This window comes from Bufo bufo, chromosome 5 (assembly GCF_905171765.1).
Source record: "Bufo bufo chromosome 5, aBufBuf1.1, whole genome shotgun sequence".
Taxonomy (NCBI): Eukaryota; Metazoa; Chordata; class Amphibia; order Anura; family Bufonidae; genus Bufo; species Bufo bufo.
In genome coordinates, this window is record NC_053393.1 from 485,800,106 (window position 1) to 485,827,635 (window position 27,530).

At 42.2% G+C, this 27,530-nt stretch overlaps 1 protein-coding gene across 1 annotated transcript in view; it reads right to left on the reverse strand.

Annotated features, from left to right (window-relative positions):
• Positions 1–26,094, reverse strand: part of VIPR2 (vasoactive intestinal peptide receptor 2) — a 237,222-nt gene extending 211,128 nt beyond the window's left edge. Inside the window, exon 1 of the mRNA XM_040434201.1 lies at positions 25,585–26,094. Coding sequence (XP_040290135.1) covers positions 25,585–25,632 — 48 coding nt within the window. The 5' untranslated portion in view covers positions 25,633–26,094. The remainder of the gene's footprint in view (positions 1–25,584) is intronic.
• Positions 26,095–27,530: the final 1,436 nt, after the last annotated feature.

Sequence of the window (27,530 nt, forward strand, 5' to 3'; positions counted from 1 at the left end):
CTAGGGTATCTCGGAGTCAGGCCTTACCATCACTGTCCGCCTGACGCTACCCTCTAGGGCTCCCAATGCAACCTCTGCCCGCAGTTCGGGGGTCAGGTTACACATTTTAACCGCACTTCACACTCTTTCAGTCCAGTCCTACAATGTCATGTTTCTACCATCATACTTTGGCAGATGATGCAGCAGTGCCCCTACGGGGATGTATCCCATTAGGGTGGCCATGTTGTTGGGGGCAAGCTGGTCTTGCGCCTGTGCCACCTGGGCTGGGTCTTGATCCGGCACCACTGGCGCTGGGGGACGGTCTCCCGCTGCATTCCCGTCCATAACGGTCGCTGTATCCTGCTGACTACGCCAAGTTGTAAGCCGTTTACCGGGGTGGGCTCCCCAGGATACAGCGAAGTCACAGACAAGGAAAGCGACACTGACACCAGCTTTATATGCAGGAACAGAAACTTTACTTTAACAATAGTAATAACACAACAATATAAGTATACACAGGCCAAGTTATATCCCAGGCCCCCAGTCACTGTCCCTGTAAGAGGGACAGGCCTAGCCCAGTGGCGCACACAGGAGAGCCTGCAAGTCGTGCTGTGCCGCTGAAGAAGACACACCTAGCTGGTGGCAGACGCAGCAGAGCCTGCAAGTCAAATACTGCGCCGCAGAACAGTTATGTACGGCCTAGCAAAGCATATAACCCTAACTAGCTAACTACTTTAGGCCTAGGCTTAGTCTCTGTTACTTCAGGCGCCACTCAATATAAGTCAATAAATAACCAGGTGTACTTACCTGCGTCCGTTCTGAGCCCGAGGATGCCGTTTACTCGGGATGGCCACCAACCTTTCAGCAACTGTGTGGCCTTGCTTGGTAGTCAGACTTCTGCCCACACGCTGTAAATGGTCTTCCTGGAACAATTTCCCTTTCAAAGTGACGGATCCTAGTAAGGGACAACAACTAGTCTCCTTCCTCTGCACACCCAGAAACCAAGATGGAATCAGATTCAGTCTCTCACAGAACATTGCTTCCACCATGTCAGAGCAGCTCACACTTCCTGGTTCACTCAGAAGCTGCCTGCATGAATCATCACCTGCTTTACATATGCAAATCCCAGAGTGTGCTGGTTGTAGCTGCAAAACAGTGGCCTCTAGTGCCCGGAATGCCATTGTATTGTTTCAATACAATTTAGGCACAAACATTATACAGGAAGAGCTGTTTCACATTCTCACATGTAATAAATGGTTTATTGGAGTGCCGGTTCCTTGTATTTTTTGGCAGCCCTTTCACTTAGTGCATAGGCTTTATGAGTGTAGGAGTCCCACTACCTGAACAATTGTACCACAATGTGAATGATGCCCTCCTTTATGTGATATACAGGTGGTATCGGAGTGCCTCTTCCTTGTAATTTTTGGAAGCACTTGCACTTTATATACAAGTAAATATAAAGGAAATGTATTTTTCCTCTAAAATCGATTTTATCTTCAGTTTTGTGCGTATTATTGTCAGTCTATAAAAGTGGCGTACTACTCGGACAACATCGTTCCCAGCAGAGACCTGGGAGTCCAAGATGCATCCAGACATCCTCCCCATGCTGTTCACGGACCATTTCAGTGGTGTTTCCATCAATTTTGGACCTTTTCCTGTGAACCAAACACCCTCCCCTCTTCAGAGCAGGGGGTGCTGGTTTAATGCTCGGGTTCTCCCATTGACTTCCATTGTGCTCGGGTGCTCTGTAGAGCACCCGAGCATCCCAAAATGTTCTACTTCAGCACCGAGCACTTTGGTGCTCGTTCAACACTAGTAAATACAGCAACAGAACCAAGTCTATAACATAAATACAATATCTGAACCAAGATAATTACATAAATACAGAACCAGAACCAAGCATATTACATAAATACATATATTTGAACCAAGCTCATTACATAGATATAGTACCAGAACCAAGCTCATTACATAAATACAGCACCAGAACCAAGCCTATTACATAAATACAGCACCAGAACCAAAGTAATTACATAAATACAGCACCAGAACCAAGATAATTACATAAATACAGCACCAGAACCAAGCTCATTACATAAATACAGCACCAGAAAAAGCCTATTACATAAATACAGCACCAGAACCAAAGTATTTAAATAAATAGAGCACCAGAACCAAGCTCATTACATAAATACAGCACCAGAACCAGGGTAATTGTATAAATTCAGCACCAGAACCAAGCTCATTACATAAATACAGCACCAGAACCAAGAAAATTACATAAATACAGCACCAGAACCAAGAAAATTACATAAATACAGCACCAGAACCAAGCCTATTACATAAATACAGCACCAGAACCAAAGTAATTACATAAATAGAGCACCAGCACCAAGCTCATTACATAAATACAGCACCAGAACCAGGGTAATTGCATAAATACAGCACCAGAACCAAGCTCATTACATAAATACAGCACCATAACCAAGCTCATTACATAAATACAGCACCAGAACCAAGCCTATTACCTAAATACAGCACCAGAACCAAGCCTATTACATAAATACAGCACCAGAACCAAGGTAATTAAATAAATACAGCACCAGAACCAAGCCTATTACATAAATACAGCACTATAACCAAGCCTATTACATAAATACAGCACCAGAACCAAGGTAATTAAATAAATACAGCACCAGAACCAAGGTAATTAAATAAATGCAGCACCAGAACCAAGCCTATTACATAAATACAGCCCCATAACCAATAAATCACTCCAAACAGAAGCACGCTGGTATATTCGTACTTATCACTTCTCCACCGCAAATATCATAAACGGCAGCGTCCCGCTGTGGGGATGTGTCACCGGCGTCCCGCTGAAGCACAGTTCACCGGGTGCTTTCACAGTTGATTTTCTGTTGCCGGCAAAGATTTTAGAATGTTCTTACCATATGTTGTTGTCTGTGCCCGAATGCCGCTCTAGACGCTGGTCATGTAGTGAAAAGGACCGGTGTCTTGCGAACTGTTCCTGTCTGACCTCCCACGCCAGCGGCTTGTATGCACGTAGACCGTAGCTCTGGATAACGGTCTTTGTTGCAACTACGTTCATGCCACCTCTCGTGCGGCACTTCAACACAAACTTATGGCTTCATCACAATTTGTATGTGATCTTTTTTGGGGTATTTAAACCAGATGCGTTTCGGGGCGATAAGCCTATTACATAAATACAGCACCAGAACAAAGGTAATTACATAACTACAGCACCAGAACCAAGCCTATAACATAAATACATCGTATCCAAACTCATTACATAAATACAGCACCAGAACCAAGATAATTACATAAATACAGCACCAGAACCAAGCCTATTACATAAATACAGCACCAGAACCAAAGTAATTACATAAATACAGCACCAGAACCAAGATAATTACATAAATACAGCACCAGAACCAAGCTCATTACATAAATACAGCACCAGAAAAAGCCTATTACATAAATACAGCACCAGAACCAAAGTATTTAAATAAATAGAGCACCAGAACCAAGCTCATTACATAAATACAGCACCAGAACCAGGGTAATTGTATAAATTCAGCACCAGAACCAAGCTCATTACATAAATACAGCACCAGAACCAAGAAAATTACATAAATACAGCACCAGAACCAAGAAAATTACATAAATACAGCACCAGAACCAGGCCTATTACATAAATACAGCACCAGAACCAAAGTAATTACATAAATAGAGCACCAGCACCAAGCTCATTACATAAATACAGCACCAGAACCAGGGTAATTGCATAAATACAGCACCAGAACCAAGCTCATTACATAAATACAGCACCATAACCAAGCTCATTACATAAATACAGCACCAGAACCAAGCCTATTACCTAAATACAGCACCAGAACCAAGCCTATTACATAAATACAGCACCAGAACCAAGGTAATTAAATAAATACAGCACCAGAACCAAGCCTATTACATAAATACAGCACTATAACCAAGCCTATTACATAAATACAGCACCAGAACCAAGGTAATTAAATAAATACAGCACCAGAACCAAGGTAATTAAATAAATGCAGCACCAGAACCAAGCCTATTACATAAATACAGCCCCATAACCAATAAATCACTCCAAACAGAAGCACGCTGGTATATTCGTACTTATCACTTCTCCACCGCAAATATCATAAACGGCAGCGTCCCGCTGTGGGGATGTGTCACCGGCGTCCCGCTGAAGCACAGTTCACCGCGTGCTTTCACAGTTGATTTTCTGTTGCCGGCAAAGATTTTAGAATGTTCTTACCATATGTTGTTGTCTGTGCCCGAATGCCGCTCTAGACGCTGGTCATGTAGTGAAAAGGACCGGTGTCTTGCGAACTGTTCCTGTCTGACCTCCCACGCCAGCGGCTTGTATGCACGTAGACCGTAGCTCTGGATAACGGTCTTTGTTGCAACTACGTTCATGCCACCTCTCGTGCGGCACTTCAACACAAACTTATGGCTTCATCACAATTTGTATGTGATCTTTTTTGGGGTATTTAAACCAGATGCGTTTCGGGGCGATAAGCCTATTACATAAATACAGCACCAGAACAAAGGTAATTACATAACTACAGCACCAGAACCAAGCCTATAACATAAATACATCGTATCCAAACTCATTACATAAATACAGCACCAGAACCAAGATAATTACATAAATACAGCACCAGAACCAAGCCTATTACATAAATACAGCACCAGAACCAAAGTAATTACATAAATACAGCACCAGAACCAAGATAATTACATAAATACAGCACCAGAACCAAGCTCATTACATAAATACAGCACCAGAAAAAGCCTATTACATAAATACAGCACCAGAACCAAAGTATTTAAATAAATAGAGCACCAGAACCAAGCTCATTACATAAATACAGCACCAGAACCAGGGTAATTGTATAAATTCAGCACCAGAACCAAGCTCATTACATAAATACAGCACCAGAACCAAGAAAATTACATAAATACAGCACCAGAACCAAGAAAATTACATAAATACAGCACCAGAACCAAGCCTATTACATAAATACAGCACCAGAACCAAAGTAATTACATAAATAGAGCACCAGCACCAAGCTCATTACATAAATACAGCACCAGAACCAGGGTAATTGCATAAATACAGCACCAGAACCAAGCTCATTACATAAATACAGCACCATAACCAAGCTCATTACATAAATACAGCACCAGAACCAAGCCTATTACCTAAATACAGCACCAGAACCAAGCCTATTACATAAATACAGCACCAGAACCAAGGTAATTAAATAAATACAGCACCAGAACCAAGCCTATTACATAAATACAGCACTATAACCAAGCCTATTACATAAATACAGCACCAGAACCAAGGTAATTAAATAAATACAGCACCAGAACCAAGGTAATTAAATAAATGCAGCACCAGAACCAAGCCTATTACATAAATACAGCCCCATAACCAATAAATCACTCCAAACAGAAGCACGCTGGTATATTCGTACTTATCACTTCTCCACCGCAAATATCATAAACGGCAGCGTCCCGCTGTGGGGATGTGTCACCGGCGTCCCGCTGAAGCACAGTTCACCGCGTGCTTTCACAGTTGATTTTCTGTTGCCGGCAAAGATTTTAGAATGTTCTTACCATATGTTGTTGTCTGTGCCCGAATGCCGCTCTAGACGCTGGTCATGTAGTGAAAAGGACCGGTGTCTTGCGAACTGTTCCTGTCTGACCTCCCACGCCAGCGGCTTGTATGCACGTAGACCGTAGCTCTGGATAACGGTCTTTGTTGCAACTACGTTCATGCCACCTCTCGTGCGGCACTTCAACACAAACTTATGGCTTCATCACAATTTGTATGTGATCTTTTTTGGGGTATTTAAACCAGATGCGTTTCGGGGCGATAAGCCTATTACATAAATACAGCACCAGAACAAAGGTAATTACATAACTACAGCACCAGAACCAAGCCTATAACATAAATACATCGTATCCAAACTCATTACATAAATACAGCACCAGAACCAAGATAATTACATAAATACAGCACCAGAACCAAGGTAAATAAATAAATACAGCACCAGAACCAAGCCTATTACATAAATGCAGCACCAGAACCAAGCCTATTACATAAATGCAGCACCAGAACCAAGCCTATTACATAAATAATGCAAACTGAAATATCTGTGGATCACTACAGCTAGACAATATGGAACAGGTGCTCTTGGTCTTTGTGACCCACCCAGCCACAAGAAAGTGATCGATAAATAAAAGGATAGACCAGGCACTCAAAATATGTAGTCAAAGCCGAGATATTAATTGATAAGTATTTAATTATTTAGTTAAAAATATCGTAGCAGCATAAGAAATACCTACAACATAAGTGGCAGCAATAATACATGTATCAGCATAAACATCACATAAAAGCAAATTGCATAAAAAACTAGCATAAAAAACTAATTAGCAGCGATGGGTGCTCAGCAAAAAGTGCAATGGTGCAATCAATAGCAGCAATAATTGTCAAAGTCCAGCCATGGACAACCGCAATCCATATATAGGTCTTTGCATATAATGTTCCTCCTATATCTCAGGATAATGCTATCAGATTAAAATATTCTTAAATGTTCCCAATTCCATATAGTGTTACTACTGACTTTCTGTAACAGCGGTAACAGCGCATACACGTGACGTATATCACCAGTCTTTTCAGTGAAACAGGGAGGACCCAAAAGACACCGTGCGGTAACTTCCAGCGGTGGCGTCCCACCTAATTGTAGTTGCTGTGTCAATGTTACCTTAATCTGGTCGGTGTTCACCTGTCTTTGTATGGGCTTGGCGATTCGTGATAAAGCAGATGTCAGCTGACTGCGCGCTCGTTGGGACTTCGTATCGCCAGCGGACTGTGCGCTCGATGAGGTTACGTGTCGTCAGAGTTTTCTCCAAAGCCTTTGATTCAAATCCAGGGGAGCTTCTTTACCAGCATGCCGGTGCAAGGTGTAACCCATACGCGTTTCGGGGATATGAAAGTGACCCCTTCCTCAGTGGTTACCAAGCCTATTGATTGCACCATTGCACTTTTTGCTGAGCACCCATCGCTGCTAATTTGTTTTTTATGCTAGTTTTTTATGCAATTTGCTTTTATGTGATTTTTATGCCGATACATGTATTATTGCTGCCACTTATGTTGTAGGTATTTCTTATGCTGCTACGATATTTTTAACTAAATAATTAAATACTCATCAATTAATATCTCGGTTTTGACTACATATTTTGAGTGCCTGGTCTATCCTTTTATTTATCTATTACATAATTACAGCACCAGAACCAAGCTCAATTTATAAATTAAGCACTAGCGCTATGTTCAGTACGTACCGTAAATACTGCACCTGAACCAAGCACAGCACATATACATAGCACCAGCTCAAAAACAACTCAATGCAAATACCATTTGAAATCTCTTCCGGAGTTATTCTCTTTACTTTTTTTGTCATCCGATTTAGACCGCCATGATCACGTATCCCAGCCACAACTTGTCTCTGAATAGTTTGCATCCCAGATGTTTTTATCTTCTCAATTTACCAACACATCCAAACCCTATATACTAATACAGACTCCTCTTAATGCCACATGCTGTGCCTTGAATGTAATAGCGGCATAAACTGTGCCTGTAAATACAATCATGTTACATACTATGCCCCCTGAAAATAAAGCCCTACACACAATGCCCCTAATGGTAGTGCTCCCTATAGATAGTGTGACAGGCTCTGTGCCCCCTGTTTATAGTACCACATGCTCTGTGCCCCTTTACATAGTACCGCATGCTCTGTGCTCTATGTATATAGTGCCAGGTTCTGTACCCAGTATATAGCAACTCTTGCTGTCTTCCTCCTTTATATAGTGCCACTCACCTTGTGCCCCTTCTATCACTAGCAGTCTGTATATGTCATCCCATTTGCAGACTTGCCAGCTAAAAAGGTTATTGATGCATGTATTAGTATTCAATAAAGTGAACCCTTTCACAAAACATTTGGTATGTCATAGTGTATTAAAAGTTCTGATCGATTGGGGTCTTAGGTCCGGTTTTCAGTTTTTTTATTTTTTTTATTTTGCCAGCAACGAGGGGCATGGCTTAGCAGAGTCGAGGGTGTGACTTAGCAGACCCAGGGCATGGACTGGAATGTTCGGTTTAATGGGGTGAAGCAAGTCGCCACTTTAGTGAGGGTCTCAGCACTCAGACCCCTACCAATCAAAAGTTTTGATATGTCGCTCTGACGTTTTGTCAAAGCTCAGTGACTCTTTAAAATCACTTCCTTATTTTATATCTCAGGTACCTCAAATGCATGGACAGAAGGCTTTCATCTACACGTCCATAGAGCAGCATCACTGGACTAGCTAGACATAGTGAATATTGTTGAGCGAATTGTTGAGAAAATTTGATTTGCCGCGAAGCCGAATTTCCTTGTGCTTCGTGGTAGCGAAATTTTTTCCCCTGAAATGGTGTAAAAAAAAAAAAAATTAATTATACTTACCTCATTTATTTGCTTGCGACGGGCCTTGATTGAAGATCTCGCATGAAATCCCATGCACAGTGATGTATGACGTCACTACTCCGGCAGACGTGATGACATCATCACGGGCCACGCAAGATTTTACACTAGATCTTCAATCAAGATGGTAGCAGCTGGCCCGTCCGGAGCAAGTGGATGAGGTAAGTATGATTTCAATTATTTTTATTTTTGTTTTACACCCGATTATTGCCGGGATTATGTATGAACACAGCCTCTGAGGGGTGCAATGATGGGGAGCCGCACAATCGCTGCTCCTTGTCATTGCACCCACTACTTACAAAAAAATGCTTTTTGTGATGAAGTAATTTGTCACAAAGCAAATTTTTTTGTAAAATTAGGCGAAGCAGCCGAATCGAATTTTTGAATACTTGGCTCATCTCCTAATAGTGAAGGCTATAAAGGCAGCCCATTTATAGATCATCCTGTATGAACATGCAGATGAATATCACTGTCTGTACCTTGTGGTACTTGAGATATAAAGCAACTATTTTTAATCTGAAGGATTATAAAGTGGCAGCAATTTTACGGTTTCGATAAGTAAAGCATAAAAGCTCTCTATGTTTGCCACCCTCTTCAAAATGCTTGTTCTGATGTGGAAACGATGTAATAAAGGTTCATTATATTAAATGCAGCCTGAAAAACGTCATAATGGAGAGGTCGGAAGTTGTTCCATATATAACTATCCCTCGGTATCACTGACAGTCCCCTTCAAAGGATTTGTCACCCCTCTTCTGCTCCTGTCAATTTTGGTAGGTCACTTTGGTCAGTATTTTTCATAAACCAGTAGCGGGTCCAAAGATTGAAGAAGCACAAATCTTTCTATGATATTTTCCCTCTGTAGGTTTCACTCCTGACAAATATGGACCATGTGAATGTGGGCTAAGGTTGTGTTCACATCAAGGCCTCTGCTTAACGTATACGTAACGTATACATAACGTATAATATAAGTAAAGCTGCCAACCTGTACGTTTAATGGAGGCCATTATGGATGCCATCTTTTCCCCAGAGGTGCCCATGTTAGGCTGAGTTCACACGGGCAAGTATTCCGCGCGGGTGCGATGCGGGAGGTGAACGCATTGCACCCGCACTGAATCTGGACCCATTCTTTTCTATGGGGCTGTGCACATGAGCTGTGATTTTCACGCATCACTTATGCGTTGCGTGAAAATGGCAGCATGCTCTATATTGTGCGTTTTCCATGCAACGCAGGCCCCATAGAAGTGAATGGGGCTGCATGAAAATCGCAAGCATCCGCAAGCAAGTGTGGATGCGGTGTGATTTTCACGCACGGTTGCTAGGAGACGATCGGGATGGAGACCCGATCCTTATTATTTTCCTTATAACATGGTTATAAGGGAAAATAATAGCATTCTGAATACAGAATGCATAGTTAAATAGCGCTGGAGGGGTTAAAAAAAATATTTAAAAAATTTAACTCACCTTAGTCCACTTGATCGCGGAGCCCGGCATCTCCTTCTGTCTCCTTCTTTGCTGATTGTAGGAACAGGACCTGTGGTGACGTCACTTCGGTCATCACATGATCCATCACATGATCTTTTACCATGGTGATGGATCATGTGATGACCGGAGTGACGTCACCACAGGTCATTTTACTGCAATCAGCAAAGAAGGAGACAGAAGAGAAGCCGGGCTCCGCGATCAAGTGGATTAAGGTGAGTTAAATTTTTATTTTATTTTTTTAACCCCTTCAGCCCTATTTTACTATGCATGTTATAAGGGAAAATAATACAAACTACAGAACACCGATCCCAAGCCCGAACTTCTGTGAAGAAGTTCGGGTTTGGGTACCAAACATGCGCGATTTTTCTCACGCGAGTGCAAAACGCATTACAATGTTTTGCACTCGCGCGGAAAAATCACGCATGTTCCCGCAACGCACCCGCACCTTTTCCCGCAACGCCCGTGTGAACTCAGCCTTAGACCTTTGTTTTACTGTATACTACTGCATGGTATAGAATAATGTGTATGCCTGGTGCTATCCCAGCATACCTGCTCAGTGGACATCACAAAATGTCTATTACATGTAATATTCACAAACACTGCATAAGAGGCAGAAAAATTAATTATAGGGGTTGCGTCAAGTGTATACGTTATACCTTATCCACAGTATTCGTGGATAACTAGGTGATCATTGGGGGGGTCTGACTACTGGGGCCCCCCACTGATTATGAGAACAGGGGTCCCGTTCCCCCGTTCTGATGTAGCGCCAGGCTGTGCATGTGCGCTGCCAATCTATTCATTTTACATGAGAGTGCTGGAGATCGCCAAGTACAGCGGTCATCTACGGTATCTTAGGTACTCCTATAGGTAATAAATGAAGCGGCAATGCACATGCACGACCTCCAGCTCCATCAGAACGTGGGAATGGGACCCCTGTTTTCAGGATCAGTGAGTGTCCCAGCAGGCAGGCCCCCAGTGATCAGCTAGTTATCGAGGCTGCAGAGTTATCACTTACCCTGACTCACTTTTACAATCACTTTTACTGCAGAGAAGCAGGGTAAGGGTTAAACTTCCTGACTTGTCACTGCAGCTGAATAAACCCAAGTCTGTGATAAGGAGATAGATGTAAAAAGAGGACAGGGGCAGTGAGGGGCCTTATGGAAGAAGAAATTGATTACAGTTTGTAGTCCTTTCAAAACCCTGCTCTGTACTCACATGCCGCCTGGTCCCTGGAGGAGCGCTGCAGTGCAGCCAGAAGAGCAATAAATGGAGGCGCAGTCTATACTGCGTGTGGTGTGACAAGCCAAGGACAGCTAGTTCTCGCTGTGGCTCTGCTTCCTAGAACATCCTCAATAGTTTTCTCTGTTTTCTCAACTTTTCTCAATAGACACCAGTTTAAATACACTTTAAACATGGGGCCCCTTCATTTTGTGAAATGGCAGGGCCCCATACTGCAGTAGCACTAGTACCAGATAAAAGATGGCAGTATCAGATGGCGGCCCTGCCGAGTGCCCCGGAGGATGGACCAGCTGGCGCCCCCTTAAAGGGGTTATCCAACCCCTATAATGACCCCCCCAATGCTGGGCACCTCATATGGATTATACTTACCTCGCTATCCGGCACCTGCGTCGCTCCTGCATCTCCTGCGTCACCTCCTCCGTTGCCGGATGTTTTGATCCGTGCGACAGGGAGAAGCAGCGGCGGCCATGGGGGGTCATTATAGTGGTTGGATAACCCCTTTAAGGAGCACAGAGTATTGCGCCGTGTGCGGCCTTATAGGTCGCACACCTTTAAGTCAGTCCCAGTATCCCAGTCCTCTGCCGTCCAATCCGTGTACTTCCTGCAGAATGTCAGTCTGTCCTTCATGTTTTTCTTGGAGAGAAGTGGCTTCTTTGCTGCCCTTCTTGACATCAGACTATCCTCCAAAAGCCTTTGCCTCACTGTGCATTCAGATGCACTAAAACCTGCCCACTGCCATTCCTGGGCAAATTCTGCACTGGTGGTGACCCAATCTTGTAGCTGAATCCTCTTTAGGAGATTGTCCCTCCTGGCACTTGCTGGACTGTCTTAGACTTTTAGGCATCCTGAACCCTTCTTCACAGTAATTGAACCTCTCTTCTTAAAATTCTTGATGATCCGATCAATGGTTGATTTAAGTGGAGTTTTACAAGTAGCAATGTTCTTAGGCTAGTTTCGCACTAACGGCAGGGGCTCCTGCAGGCTAGTTCACGTGTGCCCCCAGACTGCCGCTCCGTCCCTATTGACTATAATGGGGGCGGGGCGGAGGTCCGGTGGCAGCACGGCAGCGCACGCCCAGAAGCGGCCGGACTAAAAGTATGGCATGCTTGATGTTTGTCTGGCCTGGTGGTTGTTCTAGGTGATGGATTTCTAACCTGTTTTCCATCAGCAGTAAAACAATGAGAATGTGTCTGACCCCCACCCATCAGATGCTGATGATCTATCCAAAGGATAGATCATTAGTAAGAAAAAGCTGCAGAACCCCTTTAAGCTCTGCAACCATCAAGCGTATTGTGCTACCCAACATGATTTACAACCATCAAGTGTTTGTGCCACTGTTGAGAAAGAAGCAAAGTCATCTGTCGTCATTCTTCAAGGGAAGTACATTTTAACATTATTCATCCTCTGAATCAGCAGGATCTTCTGGAGTATGAACATCATCCAAACTCTCCAACAATTATATTTATACTGAGTGTCCTGACTCTCCCCCAACAACAAATGTCAGAGGAAAGAAAGGTTGGGTATTTTCATGGGAGATAAGTCAGGAGTATAGCAATGTGTTATTCCTCTGTCTCTCTATTAAGAACATATACAGTGGATATAAAAAGTCTACACACCCCTGCTAAAATGTCAGGTTTCTGTGATGTTCAAAATACTGGACTTTCCCTTTAAGTGTCAGGATGCGGTGTTTTAACAATATACATAAACTAGTGTCCCTAGGACTGATTCACACCTGTTAATCCTGCACCTACCTCTATTCCTAAAACTTAACCTTTATTGTTATACTTTTTAGAATGCTAATTTCTAGCCACACATTTAAAATTCCAGTACATCCCAGCCATTCGTATATGTCTGTTTCCTATTAGGGATCTCCTAACTAAATATACTGGTCCAGGACAGTTCACACTGGTGCCTTTCTGGCTGCGCGCTGCCAGTAGTAATCTAGGCACTGTGTTACTTCCTGTTATACTGGCTGCATCGATGTGCTGTATTAAAACTAAAGCTCCTCACTGCCCCCCGACATGTTTCGCCGATGACCGGCGTCTTCAGGGGTTAGGGCAGAGTGTGAGTGTATTTCCTTCCGGCCGGCTTTATGACCTTAGTTGATGACGTCATCTCTGTGAGCGGCACTGTGGAGTAATCGGTGACGTTTCCAGGGGTGCCTCCCCCTAGTGCTTCCGCACTCTTCTGATTGGCTTGGAGCCGATGACGTCAGAGGGTGGTACCACGCATGTCTGTGGACTTTGCCATTTCTAGCTCCGTCCATCTTACTGCGCATGTCAGCCAACTTAGTCCCCATCCACTTCTATTTCCTAGTTCTGCGCTTCACTCAGCGCATGTTAAGGGACTTAGTCACCGATACCAATGTTCACTGGCACTGCGCATGCGTCCGATCTTGCCGTCCGAATCCCTTATCTCCACCAGGGCGCATGTCAGCGGACTTAGGTTTTCCGGTGATCGGGATCTAACTTACTACTTTACAGGGTACCTGGTTATCATGGTGAGTTAGCCAGCCCCTAGCATTCACTGGTGGAGGCTGCACTACCTTATTTCTACTGCGTCTTCAGTGTCTTCCTCTTGCATGCAAAACCATGCTTGGGATTAATACTATATGTTTACAATGTAGTGGATCACTACCTAGCCTCCTGCAGAATATCAGCCTCTCTACCTATAATTTGGCTTCTAGCTATTACTTACTAGGGCTGCATCCTCACCAGGTCCGCATACTTAGATATATCCCTATTGTAATGCTTGTACCTCAGGTTACGGCTAGTTTTTTTTCCAATTATGTCTCAAGACTCCGGTAGAGATTTGTTGCTAGTAGGTGTGGGGTCATAGAGTTCTTCTTCCCCACCTCTTTTGATTTCTCCCAACTCCTCACATACCTATGGCCTATAGATCTAATTTGAGAATTCTTGGTTCTCATATTAATTGCCCTCCACTCTTTTGCCATCTGGGGCCCTGTTTCGGCTACCTTTAAACTACATTTTCCTTTTGTACCATAGTTCCCATGTCACCTATCACCTAAGCGGTCTCAATTGCTCAACTTTTTCACACGTTTCTGACTTGTTAGGTCTACCGTCGGATTGGATGCTCTATTTGTACAATCATATTTTTTGTTGTTAGCTAGTATAATTTCTTGTTCCTAATATTTTCCTTTTTCTTTATTTTTTAGGATGGGGTCGTGACTTACAGGAAGGACGAGTACGTGAACCCTTCATTGAGGCCTTTGGGGGACAAGCTGTCAAGCAGGTAAATCCACTTTGTTTCCTCCTGTTGGAGTTTGTTGTCTATATCTCCTTTACGTGGACCTGATCTTACTTTCATAAGTCCCCAAACTTTGAATTCTGTACTTTTTCCTCTATGCTTTTCTCTCATATGTCTGGCTAGGCTGGTCTCCTCTCCTGTGTTGATGCTGCTCAGGTGTTTAGAAATCCTTCTTCTTAATTCCTGGGTGGTCTTCCCTACATATAGCTTCGGACATTCACATTTGATAACGTACACCACTCCTTTGGTTTTGCAGTTTATATAATCTCTTATTTCGTAGTTTTTCCCATCTACCGGATTCACAAAGGTCTTTGTGACTTTCATCCGGCCACAGAAAGTACAGTCCCCACAGGGGTATGATCCTTTTTGATTCAGCCATGTGGTTTTCTTGGCTGTTCTATGTGGTTGATAATGGCTGTGCACAAGCATTTGTTTTAGATTACGTCCTCTTCGGTACGTTATTGCTGGATAGCTTGGTAGCACCTTTAGTAGATCGGTGTCAGTTTGTAAGATGTGCCAATGTCGCCTCAAAATCCTTTGTATAGCACTATGTTCAGTATCATATGTTCCTATACACCTTATGATTTTTCCACTTTCATTTTGAGTTCGACCTGCTAGGAGATCGAGTCTTCCTACCTTCCTTGCTTTATTATATGCCCTATGTAAGCATTTTTTAGAATACCCTCTATTGAGAAAACGTGAGTATAGGGTACTGCATTCTTTTTGGAATGCCTCCTCTGTGGAGCAGTTCCGCCTGGCTCTTAGGTACTGTGATGTAAGCCTGAAGGTTTTGTGCCAATATTGACTGGTATTTGGAACTGTTCATAATTCCCTCTAGCTTAACTAAGGCCCCAGTTCCAGCTGAAGAAAAACAGCCCCTTGGCATGACGCTGCCACCACCATGCTTCACTGTGGGGATGGTGTTCTTTTGGTGATGTGCAGTGTTGTTTTTGCGCCAAACATATCTTTTGGAATTATGGCCAAAAAGTTCAACCTTGGTTTCATCAGACCATAACACCTTTTCCCACATGCTTTTGGGAGACTTCAGATGTGTTTTTGCAAAATGTAGCCTGGCTTGGATGTTTTTCTTCGTAAGAAAAGGCTTTCATCTTGCCACTCTACCCCATAGCCCAGACATATGAAGAATACGGGAGAGGTGTATGCAGGTTTATGCTGACTCCTATTTAACATGCTTTTGAATGTGATTGCTTAATTCTGAACACAGCTACATCCCCAGTTATAAGAGGGTGTGCACACTTATGCAACCACATTATTTTCGTTTGTTTTTTTCTTCTCTCCACCTAAAAGATTTCAGTTTGTTTTTCAATTGAGTGGTACAGTTTATAGGTCACATTAAAGGTGGAAAAAGTTCTGAAATGATTTATCTTTGTCTAATTTTTTACATCACAGAAACCTGACAAATTTAACAGGGGTGTGTAGACTTTTTATATCCACTGTACATGCATCTATGCGTCAGGAGGAATTGCTTTTGGCTGAATTTGATTTTCTTCCACAGTTATCTAAGGGGCAGAATTCTAAATACAGCTATGGATCAGAGCTGAACAGTACCACAACACATAACGTAAGCTGTGTAACATTAAACGTACATTACTGTAAATTTAAAGCCAATTTATAAAAACAATATTGACATTAATGTTAAAATAAAATATCATTTTTTAAATTTATGAGCCAGTGGTGTAAACTACAAGACTGAGAGGGCCTAGCTAAACTTCTGTTATGGATATAGATTCGGGGCTCAGTGCAAAGAGATTTTACAGCGGAGATTGACTTCAATAGTCACTGACTATTCATCATTTAATGAAGGGAAGCAGGAGATTTACAGCTGTATGGGGGAGATTTATCAATATATGTATGCATTCCCATTGTCTGGTGTATATGCATTGAAAAATATGGTATTCTGATTAGTGTCGTGTTTATAAGCATAGAAGTCAGGGGGTCAGTTGGCGAGTGACTTTGTATTTATTAAAGACTTCTTCCGCCTAATAAAAAAAAAAATCATAAATGTAGAAATCTCATGGGGGGGGGGGGGGCATAGTAAGTTTTGCTATGGGGCACTATGGGATCTGTATACATCTCTGTGGTGAGCTCTGCAGCATGCTGGGATATTCCAGTTAGACTATTCTAAAGGTTACGTTGATCTGTAATGTATACAATATAGTATAATTCACTGCAAATCTACAGCAGCAGGTCTTGAGTTAAAATACATACCTTTATTTAATAATGAAAAACACAATATTCAGAGAGAGAGACAAATAGAGATGCCATTTTTCAGGGGCAAAAACCCCACTTTCAGGCAAGGAATTATAAGATCATAATGTGGACAGAAATGCCTGGCACATACTGCATTATATATCTACAACTATTCCAGGAAGTCTTAATGAAAATCCATTAAATTTATTCTTCTGTTCTGAGAGTTGGATACAAAAGAGTGATGGAAGCTGAGCTCTGTTATATATAGGTTTATATGATTTAGAGCACGATTTCTGTGTGGGCAGGGTAAGAAGGACTCTAACTTTCCATTTTAGAAGTCTTGCCAGGATTACTCAAAAACCCTGCTCCAAATCACAGAAAAAGCAAATCAAATAAAAAATTATATCATATATACACTGCTCCAAAAAATAAAGGGAACACAAAAATAACACATCCTAGATCTGAATTAATTAAATATTCTTCTGAAATACTTTGTTCTTTACATAGTTGAATGTGCTGACAACAAAATCACACAAAAATAAAAAATGGAAATCAAATTTTTCAAACCATGGAGGTCTGGATTTGGAGTCACACTCAAAGTTAAAGTGGAAAAACACACTACAGGCTGATCCAACTTTGATGTAATGTCCTTAAAACAAGTCAAAATGAGGCTCAGTAGTGTGTGTGGCCTCCACGTGCCTGTATGACCTCCCTACAACGCCTGTGCATGCTCCTGATGAGGTGGCGGACGGTCTCCTGAGGGATCTCCTCCCAGACCTGGACTAAAGCATCTGCCAACTCCTGGAAAGTCTGTGGTGCAACCTGACGTTGGTGGATAGAGCGAGACATGATGTCCCAGATGTGCTCAATTGGATTCAGGTCTGGGGAAAGGGGCGGGTCAGTCCATAGCATCAATGCCTTCATCTTGCAGGAACTGCTGACACACTCCAGCCACATGAGGTCTAGCATTGTCTTGCATTAGGAGGAACCCAGGGCCAACCGCACCAGCATATGGTCTTACAAGGGGTCTGAGGATCTCATCTCGGTACCTAATGGCAGTCAGGCTACCTCTGGCGAGCACATGGAGGGCTGTGCGGCCCTCCAAAGAAATGCCACCCCACACCATTACTGACCCAATGCCAAACCGGTCATGATGGAGGATGTTGCAGGCAGTTCTCCACGGCGTCTCCAGACTCTGTCACGTCTGTCACATGTGTCACATGTGCTCAGTGTGAACCTGCTTTCATCTGTGAAGAGCACAGGGCGCCAGTGGCAAATTTGCCAATCTTGGTGTTCTCTGGCAAATGCCAAACATCCAGCACGGTGTTGGGCTGTAAGCACAACCCCCACCTGTGGACGTCGGGCCCTCATATCACCCTCATGGAGTCTGTTTCTGACCGTTTGAGCAGACACATGCACATTTGTGGCCTGCTGGAGGTCATTTTGCAGGGCTCTGGCAGTGCTCCTCCTGTTCCTCCTTGCACAAAGGCGGAGGTAGCGGTCCTGCTGCTGAATTGTTGCCCTCCTACGGCCTCCTCCACGTCTCCTGATGTACTGGCCTGTCTCCTGGTAGCGCCTCCATGCTCTGGACACTACGCTGACAGACACAGCAAACCTTCTTGCCACAGCTCGCATTGATGTGCCATCCTGGATAAGCTGCACTACCTGAGCCACTTGTGTGGGTTGTAGACTCCGTCTCATGCTACCACTAGAGTGAAAGCACCGCCAGCATTCAAAAGTGACCAAAACATCGGCCAGGAAGCATAGGAACTGAGAAGTGGTCTGTGGTCACTACCTGCAGAACCACTCCTTTATTGGGGGTGTCTTGCTAATTGCCTATAATTTCCACCTGTTGTCTATCCCATTTGCACAACAGCATGTGAAATTGATTGTCACTCAGTGTTGCTTCCTAAGTGGACAGTTTGATTTCACAGAAGTGTGATTGACTTGGAGTTACATTGTGTTGTTTAAGTGTTCCCTTTATTTTTTTTGAGCTGTGTATAATGTCCTGCTTTCAGATAGGGCAGCCTGTGAGCTTTACTGTAAAGGGGTATTCCCAGAATGACAACTTATCATCTACCCACAGAATAGGGAATATGTCTCTAATCAGTAGGGATACGTCACTGCAAATGGTCTTGTATTTTCTTTCTTGAAGAGGTTCTGCTAGTCATCCGACTGGCTTTCTCAGTTAGAATGGCTTGTATGTGAATTCTCCGGCGTTAAATACTGGTGACTCGTGTTTCAGTCATGGAGGTAAGATGTTGATTGCTTTTGTGTGACTTAATAGGTGATATTAAATTGCCTTGGGGAGAGGTGTTAGAACAGCATTGTAAGCGGCAGACAATAGATGTCACACCCCTCCACCTCTATTCAAGAAAAATAAAAAAATACAACAAGCCCAGTTGCGCTGACTTATTACTGCTGATAAACCACGACCTGGATGAATGAGAACCTTCAGAGGACCCAGACCAATCAGGAGAACAGGGGTCCTGTGTTCCCCATTTGAAAGGAGCGGCAGTCGAATATCCACACTGCCGCTCTATCTAAACTGCATAAAATTGCAGAAGATAGCTGTGCACGGTGCTTGGCTACCTCAGTGCAGATCCTTATGCATCCTATGCCCATTTTCTGCTTCGCTGACATGTCAGTTTCAATAGTTGACTTTTCAGTTGCAGCTTAAGCTATCCCACCAGTTGACAGGTTGCCATTGTCATGAGATAATCAACATTATTTTCCAGCACTGCTGCTCTGATGCTTCCCACCCCTGTAGCCATGGCGTCACGTTTGGCTGCAGCGATAATGTGTCCATACACCGCACATGACAACTACAGGCAATCACTGCCCTTGACGGTATATGGCATAAAACTGCCAAGGCCAGTGATTGGCTGCAGTGGTCATGTGCGGTATACACGGTATACAACTATGTTTCTGCTTTAGTCTTGTACACAAACATGGCAAGGAGAACTGGAGCTGTGGTGCTGGAAACTGTGGGGGGATTGGGGAGGGTAACAGGTGAATATAGGCTATTTGTTATTTTATTATAATGGCTGCTACTGAGTTTTTAATTAACATGAACAATCCCTTTTAAGGGGTTTTCCCATCTCAGATAATGAGGGCATATCGCTACGCCTACACCAAGAACAGAGCCCTGAAAGTGGTGGAGGCCCATAGAAGTGAATGGGAGCGGTAGTCGTGCTTGTGCGGTGCGCTCCCATTCACTTCTATGGGGAGAGCGCTTGGTGGTGGCTGGACCCTGGGAAACCCGTGGTCCTGCAGCCACCACTTTCCCTACAATGTGGGCATATCCTAGTGATATGCCCACATTATCTCAGATGGGAATACCCCTTTAAGTGTGTGTGTACACTTTTGCAACCGATCTGTGTAAGGTCTGATCCTACAATATGCACATTAGCCCTCCTTCACACATCCACAAAATGGGTCCGCATGGGTGCGGACCCATTCATTTTTAATGGAGCCGCAAAAGATGTGGATAGCACACGGGCAAGAAAAGGCATTTCTATTATAGTGCCAGCCATGTGCGGTCCGCAAAATGCGGAATGCACATGGCCGGTGTCCGTGTTTTGCAGATCCGCAATTAGCGGACCGCAAAACATTTGCGGACGTGTGAATGGACCCTTAAAAAGAAGGCACAGAAAGAAATATGACTGCAGGATGAAACTGCACAGGGTTTGTTCACAGTCTGTAACCAGTACAAAATGCAATTTTCTCGGTTACCGCAAACTATATAGAGATTATATCCAGATGTGAAATGATGTTCAGAACTTTTATGAAACCTCTTGTGTGGAGAGAGAACGGAGCTGTCAAATATGACAGGTACCAGAATGATTGGTTGAATAATTTGTTTTATCAGTTCTTCATGCAAACAAGTAAAAATTAATTGAAAAGCTTGAGGAAGGTTTAATCTAAATCAGATCAAGCCATTCACTCATCACTGGATTCTGACCAGTTGTGCTATGCCAGATACTAAGAGGGAATCAAAATTACTTTCATTTATACATTAGGTATGCAGAGCTGCAATCTAAATCACTTTGTATTTCAATGTGTATTCCAATGGGAAGAAAACAATCAGGATAGTATATATATTTATATATATATATAGTATTGTTATATAGCAAGTGTATCATTCGCTGGCTCTTCTTCTTCTCCTCTTCCTCTTGATGTTCCTCAGGGCTCAGTACTAGGTTCTCTACTCTTCTCCCTCTATACAGCCTCGGACAGACTATCAGTAGATTTGGCTTTCGATACCATCTCTATGCTGACGACACCCAACTATACACTTCATCCCCTGACATCAGCCCTGCTTTACTCCAAAACACCAGTAATTGTCTGGCAGCTGTCTCTAACATCATGTCCATGTCTATGACAATTTTTAAAGAAAACTGTTTTGAGTGGCACTGCTAATATTTTCCTATTCTTTGATCAAACATCATGTCCTCTCTGTATCTAAAACTGAACCTCTCAGAAACTGAACTTCTTGTCTTTCCCCTACTAACTCACCTAAACTTGATATTTAAATTTCGGTCTGCAGCACTATCATAACTCCTGTGCAACATGCCCGCTGTCTTGGGGCCACATTTGACTCTTTCCTTTGTTCCCCATATTTAATCACTTACACGCTCTTGTCGTCTGCACCTCAAGAATATCGCCAGAATTTGCCCTTTTCTTACGGTGGAAACGGCAAAAACTCTTGTTGTTGCCTTGATTCATTCTCATCTTGACTACTGCAACGCATTACTAATCGGTCTCCCTCTCACTAAACTCTCCCCCCTTCAGTCTGTCCTAAATGCTGCAGCCAGGCTCATCTATCCATCCAACCAACCGCTACACTGATGCCACTAGTCTGTGCCCGTCACTTCACTGGTTGCCCATCCACCACAGAATACAGTTCACCCTCACCCACAAAGCTCTCCACAGTGCTGCACCTCCATACATCTCCTCCCTCATCTCCATCTACCACCCTACTCCTGCTCTCCGTTCTGTTAGCAACCTAAGATTAATAACCTCCATAATTCGTACCTCTCACTCCCGTCTTCAAGACTTTTCTCGAGCTGCACCTACTCTCTGGAATACTCTGCCCCGGAATACTAGGTCAATTCACAACTTCTCCACCTTCAAACGTGCCTTAAAAACACATCTTTTTGGGCAGGCTTATCAAGCTACCTAAAATGACTTTTCCCAGACTAAACCTTTCCCCAACCAACTCCTCTGGCCTTAACTCGATCCTCTAGTAGTCCCAAACCCAAAGCAGATCGGCCGGCACCACTCCTGTCAGTTCAATAATGGCTCAAATTCTACTTATCACAATCAACTACCTTATGTGTCACCCCCAGTTCCTCATAGATTGTAAGCTCTTGCAAGCAGGGCCCTGACTCCTAGTGTTTCAGTTGCATATTAGCCAGTTACTTTTGTTTTGTACATGAACCCTATGAATTTCTAAAGCGCTGCGGAATATGATGGCGCTATATAAATACATTTTATTATTATTATTATTATTATTATTATTATTATGGATAGCTTCTATACATAATTAAGCCCAATTCACATGACTATGTCCGTTTTGTGGACCACAAACCGCGGATCCGCAAAACAACAACACTGTCCGCGTGCACATTGACTTCAATGGGTCCACGATCCACAAGAGGCAGCCACAGTTAGGACTCTTTTGTGGCGCTGCTGCATGGAGCTGGAAGCATGTCCTATCTTTGGCCACATCTTGCGGATCGTGGACCCATTAAAGTCAATGAGGGGCGCACAATGCCGATGTCCGTGTTTTGTGGATCAGCAGACTGAGGTCCGCAAAAAAGACACGGTTGTGTGAATGGGACCTAACACATATAGTAGCACTAGAAAAAGAATACATCTGAAATTCATACAAACATCCACTATTTTGTTATTCAATTAAAGCTTTTACATCAATTTCAAGAGTTCTCTCTATACACACACACAACTCCATGCATAAATATAGCAGAGCTCAGTTTGTCATATACTGTACGTCTATGTGGGCTGTATGTACTTGTCAAGTTAAGGTAGATTGGTCGTTTTACCAACTATTTAAAAGTAATGAGATATCTTGTGATATAATGATTTGTACCAGATAACTCTGCATGTACTGGAGCATGTAGAAAACCATAGTGCGGCCACCAGGTAACACACTCTGCCCGCTACATCTTACAAGTTGAGATTTACCAGATTAAAAACTCTGTACTGCTACATCTAAAGAAATGATTATGGCATCATAAAGACTTGTAAAAGTTAACATACTCTGCCCTGATACCTCTAACAGTGTTTGTGATGTCATCACTGTACCAGAAAACAAACTCTGCACTGCTACATCTAAGAAACAGTATTGTAATATCATCAATTGTACCCAATAGCACTGCTCTACTATATGTAGCAAACTGTATTGTGACATCATAATGAATCATGTAGCAGATAACATCTTACAAACGGCATTGGTTTTGATAGCAGGAGCTGTACAAGATAACAAACTCTTCTCTACTACAGTTAACAGTGTTTTGGTGTCATTGTTCTACCAGAAAACAAACTCTGCACTGCTACATCAATAAAAAAAAAACAATATTGAGATATCACAAATTGTACTAAATAGCACTGCTCTACTGTATGTAACAAACTGTATTGTGACATCCTAATGAGTGGTGTACCAGATCACATCTAACAAACTGCCTTCATTCCCGAAAGCAGAAGTTGTACCAGATAACAAACCCTGCTCTGCTACATTTAACAAAGTCAGTTTTGCTATATCACTCTTTCGAAAGGAAGAAGACTGCCTCTCTAGTGCCATATATCCAGGGTAAAGAGGGGGTTATCCCTTTGGTTGAGCCTGTGAGGACCCAGTCACCTGAACATACACTGACTCAATATATATTTCCAACATAAATATTTCCGTTTCTGAATGTATGTTTAGCAAACATGTCATAATGTATATTTCAGGGCATGGCTCTATAAAACCCAGATGATACATGAGGTTATATCCACGTGTAATGCCCCCAGAAGGGAAGCATCCCGCTTGGCCAAGGAGCTAACATTCTAAGTCAATAAATTTGTAAATAATATATTTTCTATAACATCTACAAGGATGAAACTTAAATGACCTTGCTGAAAACTTTACTTTAATATACAAAAGTAACATGTGTTAAAAGAACTTTATAAGGAAATTTAATGTACGAGGAATCAAATAGGAACGGCAGGAGCGGACATTAAACGTCTTGCTATATACAGGTGAAACTCGAAAAATTTGAATATCGTGCAAAAGTCCATTTATTCCAGTAATGCAAATGAAAAGGAATTGTATTAATGCAGCTTGAAATTAGAATTGTGTGAAAAAGTTCAATATTCTAGGCTCAAAGTGTCACACTCTAGTCAGCTAATTAATCCATACCCCCTAAGCAAAGGGTATACTCAAAATTGTGACTTTGGGGTTTTCATAAGCTGTAAGCCATAATCATCCAAATTATAACAAATAAAGGCTTGAAATATCTCGCTTTGCATGTAATGAGTCTCTCATATGTTAGCTTCACCTTTTAAGTCGCATTACTGAAATAAATGAACTTTGCCCAATATTCTAATTTTTCGAGTTTCACCTGTAAGCACCAGAAATGTGATTGCAGAGTATTCTTGCAATGAAAAAGTAAAATTGTAATAAAAAACATTGCACGGTACACACTGCTCAAATCATCTTTGCGTCTCTTCCAGTGAAGTGCAATTGCGCCCTCTGCATGTCATCTTGAGTAACTGCGAGAACTAGACAACTTTTTACAAACTATGGCACTAAAGAGGGAAGACGTCTCTAATTAAGGGGTTAACAGAGATAGCAGCAGAAAAGTATGTTTTAAATAAATTTATGTGAATGTTCATCATGCTGCTTTTATTATTCACTGAAACTACATTTTTGAGTGCAGGTGTCTGTCTAGATTCACATATGCAGTTTTCGATGCAGTTTTTTGTTGCTAGCTTTAGAAACTTCAAACATGGCAGATTTCTTATAGAAGTTGAAAATTAATTGCATTCTACATGGGGTTGTTTGGGCAGCAAGCACATGATTTTCTGCAAACCCCAATCAAGGAACTGAATATTTTTTTTTTTTTGCAAAAAATCTGCCTTTTGTGAACTCAGTCCAAGTGTTTGCATTATGCTTTTTACTCATGGCTTCGGCTGAAAATCTACACCAAAAATTGCATCAAAATCGATATTTATGAATCTATCCTAACTAAATGAAAGCCAGTTCTGTTGAGGCTGATGGGAATGGTTTGGCTCTTTGTATAGAGCTGTAGAATAGGCTGGTGCCTTTTAACAGTGTAGCAGAAAAGAGTTTGTATCTTGGCACAACTCATTGTCTGATCACCATGTTGTGGCTTTCCATAGGACTGCAGGTAACAAAAATACTGAGTTTCTTAACTCACTAAGTTATCATGGAGCTGAAAAGAACAGTTAAATGACAAATGCAACTGCAAATGCAAAAATTATGATAGCAATAAGTGGTTTCAAAATCATCTACTTTAGTTTACTGGCATAAACATTACAGTAAAATACCAGCTCAAAGTAAGGAGAAAACAAAAAAAAAAAATGATGTAAAAAATGAAATAGTATTGAAATGTTTCAACATATTGTACGGTGAAGAACCTATATAAACTATTATAACCCAAGACCCTCTTTCATTTTAAAGCTCGGTTAATAGAATTCCTTTAATTGTAACATAATATCTACAACCAAGTCCTAAGAATATTTCATGCACAACTCATTTCAAGAGACAAAGAGACAAAATCCAGATACTCACAAAAAGCAGAAGAGGAAAAGTTACGATGAGCACTGATATAGTCTTCATCTTAAAGAGTAGCTCAAGTTAGGAAGATTCCAGGGTGGTCGTTGGAATACATTAGATCCAAGAGCATGAGGTCCAAAGTATATATCTCTATGACTATGGATATAGGAAGACAGTTAGATGTTATGTCCTCTGTGGCAAAGAATAAGGATCAAATATGATTTTAAAAAGTCTTCTTAGAAGCAAAGCTCAACTCTGGTCGGATCCCGAGTCATCGCAGAATAAAAAGCTTCACCGACACCTTTGTAGACTAAGTGAATAGAGGCAGCACATGTAAGAAGAACCAACTCCCCTCTCTACTCCACTAGAGCTGTTGATTCAGAGCTCTCTCATTGCATTTAGTAACTCAACTTGAAGTATTACAGGAGCTTCTGTACATGAAAAATAAATCCTTACAGGCAGTAGGGGGATTTCATATTCTAATGCATTACATATTCTAAGTGAGTGGGCAGGGACAGGATCAGAGGCAAAATAGCTTTCATGGTCTGGTATAAAGTAGCACAACCTTACAGCAGAAATCAGCTCTGAGCACAGATTGGAGCTTTCTCTCCTGGCAGGGTTGCCAACCTGATTACAGTATTTCTTCTTTTTTTTTGGACAACTCAAGGGCAGTCCAACATTTTTTATGGACAAATAGGAAAACCACGATAAATCATATAAATGATAAGCAATATATGTCTGTAGGTAAGAATATGGAGACATCATCATTCAGGATGACCTGTCAAATGATAATTACAGTCACATTGACCTGCACAAGGTCCTACAGCTTCAAAGAAAAAGTCAAATATTTCTTAAGGACTGTAGAAAAAAAATTCCCTATTTTTACTCAGTGTCCATGAAATGATGGACGGTTGGTGACCCTGTATCCTGGTTTGATATGTCTTAGTATACTTTATATGACTGCCTAATTTGCTAATGTTGAGGAGGACTAAAACTGATACAGGTAGACTGACACGATCTGATCTTTTGTTAATGTACTTCCATGCGTTTTTTCTCAGTTATTCCAGTGCCAATTATATTTATGGTTCCATATATATGTATTATGGCTCCATAAAAACCTCCAAATTGCATGGTAACATAATATGGAATATATAGCAGTCTCTGGAGCTATACTGGGGCCCATAGAGAGTTAGAACTTAGAACTGAGTTAATGAAGAGAGACGGTGGTAACCCAAACTCTCTACATTGGAAAAGCTAATAAATTGCTAAATGATTAGTTATGATTTAAAGGGATTTATTTATGATATACCCAAAATTCCATCAATAACTGGTCAGTAGGCATTCAACCACTGTGAAGCCCGTGGGTGATATATTATCAATGTACCCTTTAGAGAATTAAGACTTTTCTAGTTCCCCAGCCACTGTGTTCTAACAAATCTTGGAAGGTCTTAAAGGGATATTCCCATCTGGGACATTGAGGACATATCACTAGAATAATAGTAAGATAGGTGCGGGACCTACTCCTTTCTCCAGAATGGGATCGGTGAAAGTTCAGGTAGAGCATCTGAGCATTTGCGACCACCATCTGTTCTCCAGTATGGTAGCTCCAAAAATAACCCAGCACTGGCTCAGCTTTTTCTGGCCATCTCATAGCAGTGAATGGGGAGGTGGCTGTGCAAGCGTGGTGTGCTCTCCTTCCCTTTGGGGATCCCTTTCTAGAGATAGGAGCAGGTCCCAGGTGGGACCCACACCTGTCTTAGTTATATGCCCTCAATGTCCCAGATGAAAATACCCCTTTAAGTATATACTCACAGAGGGAACTCCTTATGACAACTAACCTATTGGTCCCCCGTTCTCCACTTAAGTGTGAGTCCCAGAGGTAGAACCCACATCTATAAGACATTTATTGCATGTCCTGTGGATATGTCATAAATGTCCAAGGTGGGAATACATATTTATTT